Source organism: Perognathus longimembris, chromosome 14, assembly GCF_023159225.1.
Source record: "Perognathus longimembris pacificus isolate PPM17 chromosome 14, ASM2315922v1, whole genome shotgun sequence".
Lineage (NCBI taxonomy): Eukaryota > Metazoa > Chordata > Mammalia > Rodentia > Heteromyidae > Perognathus > Perognathus longimembris.
In genome coordinates this window covers 43,703,748-43,718,356 of record NC_063174.1, presented here as the reverse complement: position 1 = coordinate 43,718,356, position 14,609 = coordinate 43,703,748, and the positions used below count along the sequence as shown (strand labels likewise).

General features: G+C 44.2%; 1 protein-coding gene across 1 annotated transcript in view; it reads left to right on the top strand.

Moving 5' to 3' along the window:
* The window catches only part of Sptlc2 (serine palmitoyltransferase long chain base subunit 2), a 107,140-nt gene extending 100,481 nt beyond the window's left edge, over window positions 1-6,659 (top strand). Inside the window, exons 11-12 of the mRNA XM_048362975.1 lie at window positions 3,469-3,598; window positions 6,359-6,659. Coding sequence (XP_048218932.1) covers window positions 3,469-3,598; window positions 6,359-6,478 — 250 coding nt within the window. The 3' untranslated portion in view covers window positions 6,479-6,659. The remainder of the gene's footprint in view (window positions 1-3,468; window positions 3,599-6,358) is intronic.
* Window positions 6,660-14,609: the final 7,950 nt, after the last annotated feature.

Below are 14,609 nucleotides of genomic sequence, written 5' to 3'. Positions count from 1 at the left end.
TCAGACTGGAGCACCTGTCGTATGAGACTCAGGCTTCAGTATTGTGCTAGGGAAAATGGTCTTATCCTAGTTGTGTTGATCTTCATTTGTTAGATAAGCCAAAGTTGGATTCCAAATTGCAGAATATTAATTTGTTGCTCTTCCATTAAACAAACATTTGAATCGAATGCATTGAATACACACTCTTCCAAGTTGCTTGGGATAGACCACTGAACCAACCATACAAATCCCTGGTTTTTTTGTGGGACTTATACTTGGGGAGACGAGTCAGATGAATGTAAAAATATGTATGCTGCATAGAATGCTAAAAGGTGGAAAATAGAGCAGGTTCTCGGGATAGAAGGCATCCCGTGGGCGGGCAGGTAGCAGGCTGGATGGAAGAGTGTGTCAGGGAGGAAGAAGCTAAGAGCCAGCGTTTGGAGACAGCATCTGTGCAAAGGCCACACGCAGGAACACACTACCTTGGGGTCACTGGAGCTGGAGGTCCCTGTGCACCAGGAGTGGCGGGCCACAGGCGCAGACACTCCTGTATCCTTACCAGGTGTGCTGATGATGCCACAGCTGCTTCCATGGTTTGTGCAAGGCTGTGTACGGGGAGAGCCTTCCCCTGGACTTCCAGTGGACTTGAGAAGCCTGCTTGTATAATGAAATCCAAAGACATTTGAAAACCAAATGAACAATAATTATAAATATAATTATATGCAGAACTGCCCAAGTGATAGAATAAAGGAATGATCTGCTTAGGTATAGCTTCAATAGGAAAATTGGTTGTTGTTGTTTTAATTGGGGCTTTTCTTATTTTTTTTTATTGTCAAAGTAATGTACAGAGGGGTTACAGTTACATACGTATATTGGGGCTTTTTTTTGCTGTGCTTTGTTTTGTTTTTTGTTGTTGCTTGGTTGGTTGATTGGTTTGTAACAGATCTTGCTGTGTTTCTCAGCCTGGTCTCAAACTCCTGAGCTCAAAAGATTCTTCTGCCTTGGCCTCCCAAGTGCTAAGAGTACATGCATAATGTTTTTTGTGTGTGGTTTTGTTTTGTTGTTAGAGATTGAATTTGGGAGAAATGTTCTACCAAATGGCAACAGCTCAGTCTAAGGCAATTTTTTTTTTTTTTCTGTTAGTCCTGAGGCTTGAACTCTGAGCTGGGTGCTGTCCCTGAGCTCCTTTTGCTCACATCTAGCTCTCTACCACTTGAGCTTCAAAAAAGCCATTCTGGCTTTTTTTTTTTTTTTTTAGTAGTTTTTAGTGGAAATAAGAGTCTCACAGACTTTTCCAGGCTGCCTTCAAACCACAATCCTCAGATCTCAGCCTCCTGAGTAGCTAGGATTACAAGCCTGAGCCACTGGCACCTGGCAACATACTTCCTTTTGATGATTAATTTTCTTTTGTGTACTTTTGTCCTGGGGGCCTGAACTCAGAGCCTGGCACTATCTCCGCTTTCTTGCTCAAGGCTAGTACTCTACCAATTGAGCCATGGCTCCATTTCCAGCCTTTTGGTGATTAATTGGAACTAAGTCTCAAGTGTTAGCTCATTAAAGGAACAAATATTCTTATTCGTCTTATGCCTACCATAGCCCATGTCACTCAAAGTAAATAGGGAGGAGTCCAGAACAGGGGAAGAAGTGTTCTCTGAGAAGAGAAGCTCTGTTTTTAATACCAAGTTATGGCGCAGTTGGCAGTTTGGCCTCCGGAGGAAGTGGTGGAAGTTTTCTTCTTCTTCTTTCAATAGAGGTATAACATACTAAGAGGATTATCAGATCTGGAGGATCTAGAGGATGGTGTCTGATCTGTCTACACAACCAAAAGTGACAGTGTGCATGATGGTGGAGAAGCAGGGAGGAAGGGGAAGAATTGGAGTAAAGCCCTCAGCAGTTTGGGAGGAGGCACTGCTCAGCAGGCCCCGACACAGGGGAGGTGCACAGCGATGTGCTGGTACTGGGTGAGTTCAGAAGTGCTGGACATTTTTATTTCCAAACAAATCAAGTGACAAGTAGAAAAGAAAGAAGGGGATCAACAGCATAACAACAAAGCAACATAATTTGGCAAGTGAAAATTAAAAGTTAGGATTGGTTATTTAGTCAAGATTCAGATGCAGAAGTAAGGCCATAGACAAGCTACAGATGTGGAGTAAGACCACAGAACAGCTGGCTTGGGGCGAAGTGGTTGGACATGAATTGCATAGTCTGGGTAATCCGCTGAAACCAGGATGCCAGCTGGCCTGGCAGAGATCAAGATCAACCTGTGTCCTGTGGGCAGCTCTCCTCACAAGTCAGAGAAATGCCTGGTCCAGAGCCAGGGAGACATCCTGCTGGTTCACAGTGGCAGAAAATGTCCATGTGGCACAAACCTCTGTCCTCAGATCTTCAGTTGTTTTTGTTTTGAGGACAGCAGTTTTTATTCAGGTTTCTCTTGGAGCCTCTGAATCATGAAGTGAATTTCATGAGCACTGTTTTGTTTTTCTTCTTCTTTCTGGGGTGCTGTGGATTGAATCCAAGGCTTGCTTTGCTCTCATGCTAAGCAAGTATTTTACCACTTGAGTTTCAACCCTAGACCCAGGTATAATTTTTATATTTTTTGGTGGTGTGGAGGTTTGAACTCACGGTCCAAAGCTTGCTAGGCACTCCACCACTTGAGCAACACTGCCAGCCCGTTTTGTTTGTTTTTAGTTATTATTCAAGCCCAAGACCAGCATCAGAACTGCAGTCCTCCTACCCATGGCCTCCAACATAGCTGGGATCCTAAGTATATGCCACTGTGCCAGCTTGTTGATTGAGATAGGGTTCTCCCTAATCTGACCTCAGCCCTCCCAGTCTCCACCTCCAAAGTTGGTAGAATTATAGGCATGTCACCATACCCAACCTATTTTGTTTTTGAGATGGGTTCTTGCTACTACCTTTGCCTGTGTTCACTTTAAACTTGCACTTTTCCTGCCTCATCTTCCCAAGTAGCTAGGATTATAGATGTGTGCATCACCATACTTGGCTTAAGACACCTTTTAAGGCTATAATCATAAATCACATTAGGGAAATGTCATTAAAATTTGTTTCCATCAATTCCTTCACATTCTTTTTTTTTTTTTTTTTTTTGGCCAGTCCTGGGCCTTGGACTCAGGGCCCGAGCACCGTCCCTGGCTTCTTCCTGCTCAAGGCTAGCACTCTGCCACTTGAGCCACAGCGCCGCTTCTGGCCGTTTTCTGTATATGTGGTGCTGGGGAATCGAACCTAGGGCCTCGTGTATCCGAGGCAGGCACTCTTGCCACTAGGCTATATCCCAGCCCCTCCTTCACATTCTTGAAGGAAACCATATGAGAAGGACTGAATGGCTTTAGCTGTAGAAGTCAGAAGACACTTGGATTACAATGTCTCCATCGCCAAAGAGATTAAACCACTTGGGGCAGGAAGACATTGTAATTGTACCACATGCTTTATTAACTTTCTGCTTTCTTGTCCTTGATTCCCTCTTCGCAGAGCCTTCGGAAGGGAAATGCTGAAGCGGAACATTGGTGTAGTGGTGGTGGGATTTCCTGCTACTCCAATTATTGAGTCAAGAGCCAGGTTTTGCCTGTCTGCAGCTCATACCAAAGAAATACTTGATACGGTAAGTACTTTCACTGTGGCATATATATGTTGATACTAAAAGGAGCTGTATATCAATTTAAATTAATCAGCACTGAACCTGCCATTCTTTGAGCACTGAAGATCCTTGCTGGTAAGACAGAGCAGAGGTATATAATGCTACTTAAAACTGACATTGACAAGGCAATTACTGAATCAGAGGCATCATTCACCAAACCAATGTCAGAGCTCTGGAGAAAAATCCGCTTCCATCTTAGTTACATTCGCTTTTGAATTTTCTGCATGGCTCAGGCTAATCTGGAACTCACAGTGTAACCCAGATTGGCTTTGAACTCATCTTCCTACTTCTTCCCCTGGCCCTTGAGTGCTGAGATTACAGGAATGCTACCATGCACCGCTCCAGTTCATCCTGTACCACTCTCCCCCTTGCTATGGATTCTGCAGCTGCAGAGCTCTCTTTCTACTCCAGCTGCTTCTGAGCTTGCTTTTATATGTTAGGCCGACATTCTTGAGCCTTCTCTCCTCCTTGACTGGCTGACAGTTACTTTCTTGTCACCTCTGCACATAAAGGAAGCTTGCTCAGGCCATTCCCAAACCTCTTGCTGGATGTTCCCCTTACTAAGAAATTCTTCACACCAAGAGCGATGTGTAACGTCCATTGTTTCCACTGGTGGCTTTTGCTCACTCAGCTTGCTCACTCACGGCTCTACCATAACTCCAATCTAGTTTTTGGCTGTTTATTTTGGAGATGGAGTCTCATGTTCCTTTCTGCCTGAATTGGCCTCACACCTTGATCCCCAGACCACTACCTCCTGCGTAGCTAGGATAATAGGTATGACCATCTGCCATGTGGAATTTTGTTCTAAATTAATAAATCCTATGTCAGAGATGAGGGGACTAAGTGACTAATGGGTTTTTCCAGCTAGCATTCAGGCTTAAATTGGTTCCACACGGAGTTTCTTTTTTTTTTTTTTTTTTTTTTTTTGGCCAGTTGTGGGCCTTGGACTCAGGGCCTGAGCACTGTCCCTGGCTTCTTCCCGCTCAAGGCTAGCACTCTGCCACTTGAGCCACAGCGCCGCTTCTGGCCGTTTTCTGTATATGTGGTGCTGGGGAATCGAACCTAGGGCCTCGTGTATCCGAGGCAGGCACTCTTGCCACTAGGCTATATCCCCAGCCCCCACACGGAGTTTCTGATCAACCATTTCAATAGCACCACTGCTCTGATAGCATACTGAAGTCCAGCTCTTAATTGCTTTATGCCTTTCACATTCTGGAATGAAAAATGCTTTTTCTTGTGTTACAATGCATAAGGAATGTTGTTGGTAGTTTTTCCTATTTCTTCCAACACAACTTTTTTTTTATTTTATTTATTTATTTGCCAGACCAGGGGCTTGAACTCAGGGCCTAGGATCTGTCTGTGAGCCTCTCTGTACTCAAGTCTAGCGCTCTACCACTTGAGCCACAGCGCCACTTCTGGCTTTTTCTGTTTATGTGGTGCTGAGGAATCGAACCCAGGACTTCATGCATGCTAGGCAAGCACTCTACTACCAAGCACATTCCCAGCCTAAACACTGATTTTTTAAATATAATTTTATTGTTATTATTAAGGTGTTGTACAGAGGGATTACCATTTCAGGTAATGAGTACATTTCTTTTTTGGACAATGTCACCCCTACCTTCTCTTTGAGTTTGCCCCTCACATCCCTGCCCACAAGCTACATAGTTCATTATCCACCTAGTGTATACGGAATACCATGACTGCATTTATTCATCCTTCCTCTCTCCTTCTCTATGCCTCTCCTTTGCTTCCCACCCCCACCAGAAAAGAAAAAAGAAAAATCTACCAACAACAACAAAAAAACATGTTTCCATTTCCTGGAATTTGTTTCAATGAATAATATTTTACATGTTCAGAGGAGTCGGATTCCTCCCTTAAGAGTATCTTCCTTTAGTCTCACTGTGTGTGAATGCCGAGAGTCCTTTGTAAATCATCATGTCCAGTTGTAATATGGATCTGGCTTCCACATATGAGAGAAAACATGCACTGTTTGTCTCTCTGAGCTTGGCTTACCTCACTTAACATGATTTTTTGTAGGTCCATCCATTTTCCTGCAAATGACATAATATTCTTTCGAATGGATGAGTAAAATTCCATCGCAAACACTGATTTTTAAAATTAAAAAACAGGAAAGCATGTCTTTAAACTGGTAATCAATTCTGAAATATGAAGTGAACATTTTTATACAGAATTGTATATGTGATTGCCAAGTTTTTCTTCGATGGTGATGGGGGGTGAACTCAAAACCTCATGCTTTCGTGACTGGTGCCTTATCCCTTGAGCCAGGCCTCTAGCCTTGCTTTGTGCTGTTTACTTTTGAGATAGAGTCTTGTAAACTTCTTTGTAGTAGTCTAGAACCACGATCCCGCCACTGTCTGCCTCCCAGGCAGTTAGGATTATATGAGTGAGCCATCAGTGCCTGGCAAGATTGAACGAATCTGTGCAATGTAGGGGAGATTTAGGGAATCACACTCAGGCAGCATCTTCCCTTTTCTACCACGCCGATTACACCTTGATGAATTAGACCCTTTATCCTGTGTCTTGCAATTCATTTTGACTGGCGCGAGGCCTTGGTCAGAAGCAGCATTTTCTACCACCATTATGAAGTATGATCTGAGTACAAACCAACAAACGACCTGTACAGTAGTTTGAACCCAACAAAGCATCAGGCAGCCTGTCTCTTGCTGGCCCAGACTGACCTCTGTCTTTCCTCCTATATGTTAGGCTTTAAAGGAGATAGACGAAGTTGGGGACCTGCTGCAGCTGAAGTATTCCCGTCATCGGTTGGTGCCTCTTCTAGACAGGCCCTTTGATGAGACGACGTACGAGGAGACCGAAGATTGAGCCTTTCTGGTGCTCCCTGCAGGGACTTTCCAAGCCCGGACAGTGTGTGGCCTTTCTGAGCCAGTTCTAGGATCACACTTCTGCGACCACCTCACGTGAAGGACATTTCCTCAACTACTGAAGGTGGCCACCTCCAATCTAATGGCATTTTGTAAATAGTAAAAAACAAAAAAAAACTAAAAAAAAAACTGCTTTACACCCTTCCTTTGCCGATTCTCACCTTTAAAAAGAAAAGAAAAGAAAAGAAAAGAAAAAAGAGGTGACTGTGGCCATTAAAAAACTATTTTATTTTATAATTATTCTACTTGTGAAATCACACCGACCCCAGCCTGTTTGGCTAAGCACACAGGCATTCCCCAGGACCCACTGCCAGCCCTGGCTCTCAGCCTCCAGACTTACTGGCCCTCTCCCTGGGGAGCAAGTGCCTTCTGCTTCCTTCCCCCCTCCCGGGTCTCAGAGGCTGCCCAGCCTGGAATCCTTCCTTAACCAGTCAAGTCATCAGCCAAAGTACTTTTCTCCCTCCACTCTCATGTTAGCCTTGTAAGCAAAGCGGTAAAGGCTAGCACTGCTGAAAGACTCGCGTGACCCCTGGGCCAGGGACCTCCCAAGTCTTTTGGTCTTCCTCCACGTTTTGTTCTGTCACCAAATAATTTCGTCCTTCACTGTCAAGTACTTCAGAGATTCAAAGTCTAGGCTTGTCCCAAACTCCAACCCAGATAACTCCTGCCTCCTACTTAAAACTTAGGCATTGAGAAGCACCCAAATCCTACCCGGGTCGGCTGTGGGTGGTAAAGACAGCTCACCTGCCACCATTATCAGAGTTAAAGCCACTCTGTAGGTAATGGGCTCTCCTGTGGGGGAAGGGGCCGGGCACTGTGGAGAGAATCAGTGACTTGCAGAATGTCTAAGGTTGGGTTTCTTTCTGCTTTTCAGAATAATGACATTCTCTGGCTGGGCTCAGGTTAGGATTTAATCTGATAAAGGAGAATGTCAGTCAGTCTGCTCAGAAGTCACTTACCATGTTCTTGTTTCAAGATTAAAGTTACAGCCCTTTGGGAAGCTGACCCACCTAAACAGTACTCTTCTGAATGCTAGTTCTTCTATTCTTGATGTCCTAAGACCATTGTAACCTGACATCTGGCCAAAGTTCTCCACGTGTTTCTATTATACATACATACGCACATACGTATGAACGTACATGTACACATGCATTTGTATATACACATGTGTATATAGACAGATACATACACATATTTCTTTGTGAGAAATTCTGATTACCTGTCTCTTAAACTGGAATCTTTTCTGTTTTGGCCTTTGTTTTCATGGAAAAGGAACTTCTTTCACAAAGCTTTATATTGCTTGACCAAAGAATGTATTTGAAGATCACCATTTAAAAATTAGTTTTCCTTTCGACCAAAGCTTAAATGAAGAGAACTTTTGGCGTTATTGTTGCATCCAAGATGAACTTGTCTTTTTAGTAACTATCAAGTACTGTATGGGGAGGGCTAGGAACAGAATGAAAGGACTGTTTGGAAGTGGTTTTGCATGTGTATCTGTCTTTTGAAATTGTTCTTCTTGCTGAAGATTCCCGATTCAGATCCCCCTGGGCATTTTGTGAACATTAATGCAGGCACACAGAGTGGAACTTTTGAACTGTACAGCTCTTTGGGAAGTTTTGTTTTCACTCTCTGCATATCATTCTCTTTGGTCACTCTCAGCATCTGAAAGCTCTAAGCCCTTGAGATAGTCCAGGATTTCATATCTTTTTCCTTTTTTTGTCGGTTGTGGGGCTTGAACTCAGGGCCTGGGGGCTGTCCCTGAGCTCTTTACTCAAAGCTAGCACTGTGCCACTTTGAGCCACAGCACCATTTCTGGTTTTCTGGTAGTTAATTGGAGATAAGAGTCTCACGGACTTTGCTGCCCCAGCTGGCTTTGAACCATGACTCTCAGACCTCAGCCTCCTGAGTAGCTAAGATCACAGGTGTGAGCCACCAGTGCCTGGCGCATATCATTTTAAAGACAAAAAGGGCAAATGAAAGAACCATGGTAAGATGCAGGGACTGTATTTAGCATGAAGTGCTGTGAACTCAAGGTATTGTTGGCCTGCCCTGTCCACCCAGTTCCCTCCTATAGAACCTCCTGTAATGCCTCCTTGCTTTGGCACTATAGTTACTGCTTAATGGTATAGGGATGAGGCTTATGAAAGTCACAGACCTGAAGCAATTAACATGCCTGCTAGTCTTTTTATTATGGTTTGCATAAAGTCACTGCAAATTAAGTTGCCAGTATAGACATTTTAAATTCATATTTTAATTATTGGTGCAATTATTTCAGGATAAATAAACAGTTAAGTTTCAAACTGCATTTTGAAGAGACAAAACTCCAGTGATCTTTTCAGGATCCCTGCACTTTATAGAAGACCAGATGTATGTGCACATTATACAAGGCTAGTTATCTATTCCTGAAACTAGAATTTAACTGTAGAGTCTTAAGTCGTAGCATAGATGTCATGGTTTGTCTTAAGTTCTTGGGGGAAGTACACTTGTATGGAAGTATAGTCACTGGGAGTGAGGTGAAAGGTGGGACATAGGAATAGTTTAGTACCAAGTATACAATGGCCTGGCTCCTGGCCGCAAGGGATTCAAACGGGTGTGGTTAACCATTCCTTCCAAAGTTGATCATTGGAGTCAGCCAGTAGAGGTGTGCCTAATCCTTATACTTTTTCTCATCCTTTTTTATTTGGCATTGCTATTATTCATTTCAGGCTTATCAGACCTCTTTCAGTCGGTCACATCAGAAGCCAGAGGGCATCAAGCATCAGGACCAGTTTCTCCAACCATCTTTATTTTAAAAGCTTTCACCTAGCAGGATCAGGATGACTTCGTAGCACTTTCACTTTCCTACAACCTTTTTCTTTGCTTTCAATTTTTTAAATCCCTTTTTCAAAAGAAATTCTAGTCTGCAGAACCCTTAAGTTGCTGAAGAATCCAGCACTTGGTTCTCGTAAGTCACTTTTTCCCCCCATATCAGTGTTTGAACTTGAGACTTGCACTTATTTGGCTGGCTTGCCCAGCTGATCCTCTACCACTTGAACTACACCTCTGGCCCAGGGTTTTGCTAGTTATTTTTGAAATGTGGACTTTTCTGCCCAGGCTAGCTTCAAACTAAGATCCACAAATCTCAGCTTTCTGAGTAGCTAGGACTACAGATGAGAGCCACCAGCGCGCCCACCTGTCACAGAAGATGAACAGGAGCATCCTACATGAACACTAAGGTCTTTGTGTTTGCCCCAATCCCCTTTCAGAGACCAGGAAGTTGAGCATTCTCACAGTGATTTGTCTCTGTATCCCTTCTTCATTGGGCCTTCCTATGTTTTCCAGTTTGGGGTTTTTTTGTTGTTGTTTTTTTTAATGTTTGTTTTTTTCCTACAAGTTTAGCTCCAGAGAAAACTGGCATTCGGTGGAGATCACTATCTCGGACAGCCTGGGTCTCCTTTTGCACTCAGCCATACATTTCAGTAAGAAATTTCAGAGAACTTTATTGCTACCCCCTTAAGGGGGGTCTAGGATCTAAGTTTCTCATAATGGGTACAGTCTAGCTAAATTATCTAGTGTATATTATGTTGTGCTTCCTACCTACTGGTGGAAAATTGGAGGAACAATGACTCACTGGGAGAGATTTTCCTAAATTCTCAGAGGAATGGAAAAAATGATTATATCTTCCACTAGCTCCCTGTTTTTCCTCTTTTTCAAATCAGTGAAGAAAGAAAATCTGGCTAATTTTTACTTTGTAAGAATCTGTAACATTGTAGCAAAACTACCTAGAAAAATCTAAACGCCAACTGTTACGAATTGCTATGAGCTGAGTGTGGTATCTGCCTGTATTCCCAGCACTCAGGAGGCTGAGATAGGAGGATCTTCAGTTCATAGCCAGCCTGGGTTATGTTGCTATGACCTAATTCCCAAGGTGCCTTTCCACTCTTAGTGTTGTTGGCTTGCATGTCTGTTTGTATCAACTATATGGTAAGAAAGCAGAGTGGTTTTCCTTTCTGATTTCCTACACTTAGATCAAGAACTGTTGAGTGTTTCACACAGGTGGGGATTATGAAGAGGGAGATATGAAAATCAAGGATTCCTCCCATTATAGCTGAGAATCTGTAGATTTTTCTCAGCCTCAGAACTTATAGATCCCTGCTACCTACTTAACTGGAAGCTCAGAGCCAGCTGCCATCTTAATCCATTAAGCTGGCTAATCAAAATACCTTCCATGTGTACAAGCTTGCCCCTTCTCCTCTGCTTTATCCACATGAAATATGGGCTCTGGCTGCTAGCCCAGTGCCATGTGTCCAGCCAAATAGCCCAGTCAGAAGCCTAGTTCACCAACACCACCACCACACAGGAAACATGCAAGGCCCCTTTGCTTTACTTCTGCACAGAATCCTTTTGTCGTTTCTAGTGTCTTCTATTTTCCACACAGCTTTTGCCACGGATCGAGTCTTTCCTAAGGGAGAATCAAAGGGAGCCAGTATAACCCCTCCACTGCAAATGATTCTTCTTGTCCTCTTTGGTGAAGTTGGACGCTTCATATCCACCATCCACCCGAGAGTGGCTTGGGTTGGCATGGAGCTGTGGACAAGGTTTTGTTTACGATATAGGACACATGATAAGTGGCCTTAAACTGTTATTCTTTCTGGTATGATGAATCACAACAACCTGACCATAAAGAATGCAGTGACTCCCATGCTGCAGTTCCTGTCCTTAGGGAAGCCATACCCGAAGCTCTGTTCCTTCAGGGCAGTGATGGGAAGGTTGAATGAAAGGTACAAAGAAGACCTGTGTCCTGAAGTGCTTCCAAGTGCAGGTCTGCTTCGTTGCCACGTTAGCACGTAGCTAAGTGAGTTCGTGAGTTCGTCTGTGCACGGGGAGACTCCACTCACGCTCTGCCTTTTCCATCACAGTTCACAGGTTTCCTATGCAAAGCTTGGAAGCTTGGCATAGGCAAATCCGAGATGGGACATGCCACCAACAAAGGTGAAGTGGTGACTTGTCTTGTCCCCAAGCCTTCTTATCCCAGGATCATTCCTGGGTGGTTGAGGTTGGTAGGAGCCTCCTTGCTGGTTCGTTCTGCTCAGCACACACAACTGGCCATAAGTCACCCTGTCAGTCCACGCAGCATGCCCATGGTCTTGATGATCCCTGTCTGTCTAAAAGCAGCTAACAAGAGAAGGGGAGGAGAGGGGGCGGTGCTCGTGGGAGAGCTGACCCATGTTCTGTTGTTGGTCCATATTTTTCCACTGACCACGTTACTGTATACTGAATTCCGCAGGGTGCGCTGTGATGATGCCCTCTTTCCATTGTAATGGCCTAAAATCTGGGGGTATGAGAAATGGGGAAGTGTAAATAAAAACTTCTAATTTTAGTAATGTGTTAAAATGTCATTCTTTCTCCCTTCCCTTGCCATTTTGCTGGGTAATGAATTCACATTCTTTCTACTGGATGACGACAAAGCTGTACACTGCTTTGCGGGGCAGGTCTGTTGGTGTGGCAAGTAAACACAACTAAGTGGAACTTACTTGAGATGACTGAATCATTTCATGCAAATACCATCTTGCCCTAATAAAATATTCAGAAAGATGCTTCTGCCTATATTCATTCAGTCACTAAATATTGAATGCTAGCAGGCAACAGTGATTCCTGCCTGTAATCCTAGCTACTCGGAAGACTGAGATCTGAGGATCTCCATTCAAAGCCAGCCCTGACACTCATCTCCAACTAACCAGCAAAACGCCTGAAGTGGGGATGTGGCCTAAGTGGTAGAGCACCAGCTTTGAGTGGAAAAATTTAAGGTACAGCATCTAGGCCCTGAGTTCAACCCCCAGTACCGGCACCAAAATAAATCAATGAAAATAAATACTGAGCTCCCATGTAACTGTGTACATAAATCTTCCAAGGACCTCTCTTGTCAGGGGAGGAATGTCTTAAAAAAAAACAAAAAACTGAGTACTGTCTCTGGCCCATGCATTGCCAGTAACAGCAGTGAAACAACTGGTGAAGGCCTCGCTGTCCAGCAAACAAGTATGAGTGGATGTCCATGTCTGCTTACAGACTGCAAAGCGTGTGTCTGTGTGGTGTGCAGAGGTGGAGACAGCCCAGTACGCTGAGGGGCTTAGTGGGGGCGCTTCTCACTGGTCTGAGCAAGATGGCCACTTGCATGCTTCCTTGTAGACACTGGCAAGTTGAGAACATTGGTATGGAAATGCCTAGCACCTAGAATAGAGTCCTAACATAGAGGAGTTCATTTCCTTAAGACGGTCTGTAAAGGGGTTGGGGATATAGCCTAGTGGCAAGAGCGTTTGCCTCATATACATGAAGCCCTGGGTTCGATTCCCCAGCACCACATATACAGAAAATGGCCAGAAGTGGCGCTGTGACTCAAGTGGTAGAGCGCTAGCCTTGAGCAAAAAGAAGCCAGGGACAGTGCTCAGGCCCTGAGTCCAAGGCCCAGGAATGGCAAACACACATACACACACACACACACACACACACACACACACACACACAAAAAGCAAACAAACAAAAAGATGGTCTGTAAAACTGCAGAAACCAGGACGTGGTGCTCTTGGCGGCAGGGTGGCCCTGAGAGTCAGTGAAACACTTCACACAATAGGCGCTTGGTTTTCAACCAAAGTTCAAAGGTAATTCATTGCAAGCAATGCAGTTTAAGTGTGCTGGAAATCTGGTGTTAGGTTAGACAATGGTTTTGTGTGTGTGTGTGTGTGTGTGTGCATCCTGGGGCCTTTTTGCTCAAGGCTAATGTTCTACTACTTGAGCCACAGCGCCACTTTTGGCTTTTTCAGGGTAGTTTATTGGAGATAAGAGTCTCACGGACTTTAATGCCCAGGCTAGGACTAGCTTTGAACTTCAGAACTCAGATCAACCTCATGAGTAGCTAGGATTATCGGTGTGAGCCAACCAGCACCCAGCTAGACAATGGTTTCTTATGACAAAGCCTGACTTATAAGGGGGCGTGGGGAGAAGGGCTGGAAGTGTGGCTCAGTGGTAGAATGCCTGCCTAGTAAGCACAACGCCTTGACACTGCCAAAGGAAAAAAAGATGTTAAGATCAAAATGAAGACTTAGGGGCTGGGAATATGGCCTAGTGGCAAGAGTGCTTGACTCCTATACATGGGTTCGATTCCCCAGCACCACATATATAGAAAATGGCCAGAAGGGGCGCTGTGGCTCAAGTGGCAGAGTGCTAGCCTTGAGCAAAAAGAAGCCAGGGACAGTGCTCAGGCCCTGAGTCCATGCCCCAGGACTGGCAACAAAAACAAAACAAATAAGCAAAATGAAGACTTAAAAGCAAGTCCCAGAAGTAGAGTGCTTATTAAGCAAATATGTGGTTACCAGTTCAAACGCCAGTACAAAAATATGAAAAGATTTGAATAAACATTTCAAAGAAAGACTAGTTAGCCTGTGAAGAAAAGTGTTCATCAGCCATCACAATAAAACCTTAGAAGCCCCACTCCATCATACACATCACAGGTCCTGTCTTTTCTTTTTCTTTTTTTTTTTTTTTTTTTTGGTACTGGGGATCGAACCCAGGACGTTGCACTTGCTAGGCAAGCGTTTTGCCACTGAGCTACATCCCAGTCCACATCACAGGTCCTGTATGGTGGTATGCAATAAATTACCAAAAAAGCTGGAAGTAGACCTGAAGCTCAAGTAGTAGAGCACTTAGCCTTGAATAAAAGAAATTCAGGGAGAGCCCCCTAGCCCTGAGTTCAAGCCCATGACCAGAACACACACACACACACACACACACACACACCCTGAGTGCTGCATCTCATGCCTATAATCCTAGTCATTTGAGGGCTGGGGATTGAGAGAAATATACTATAGTGTCTGGCCAGCTTAGGCAAAATGTCCATGAGAAGCCATCTAGCTGATAAAAGTGGGAAAGTCTATGAAATTATCTCCAATTAACCATAGAAGTGGTGCTGTGGCTCAAGTGCACTAGCCTTGAGCACAAAAAGCTCGGGGATGGTGCCCAGACCCTGAGTGCAAGTCCCAACACACACACACACACAAACATGTTGGTCTTGCGTTTAACCTCGTTTAACGGCAACAACG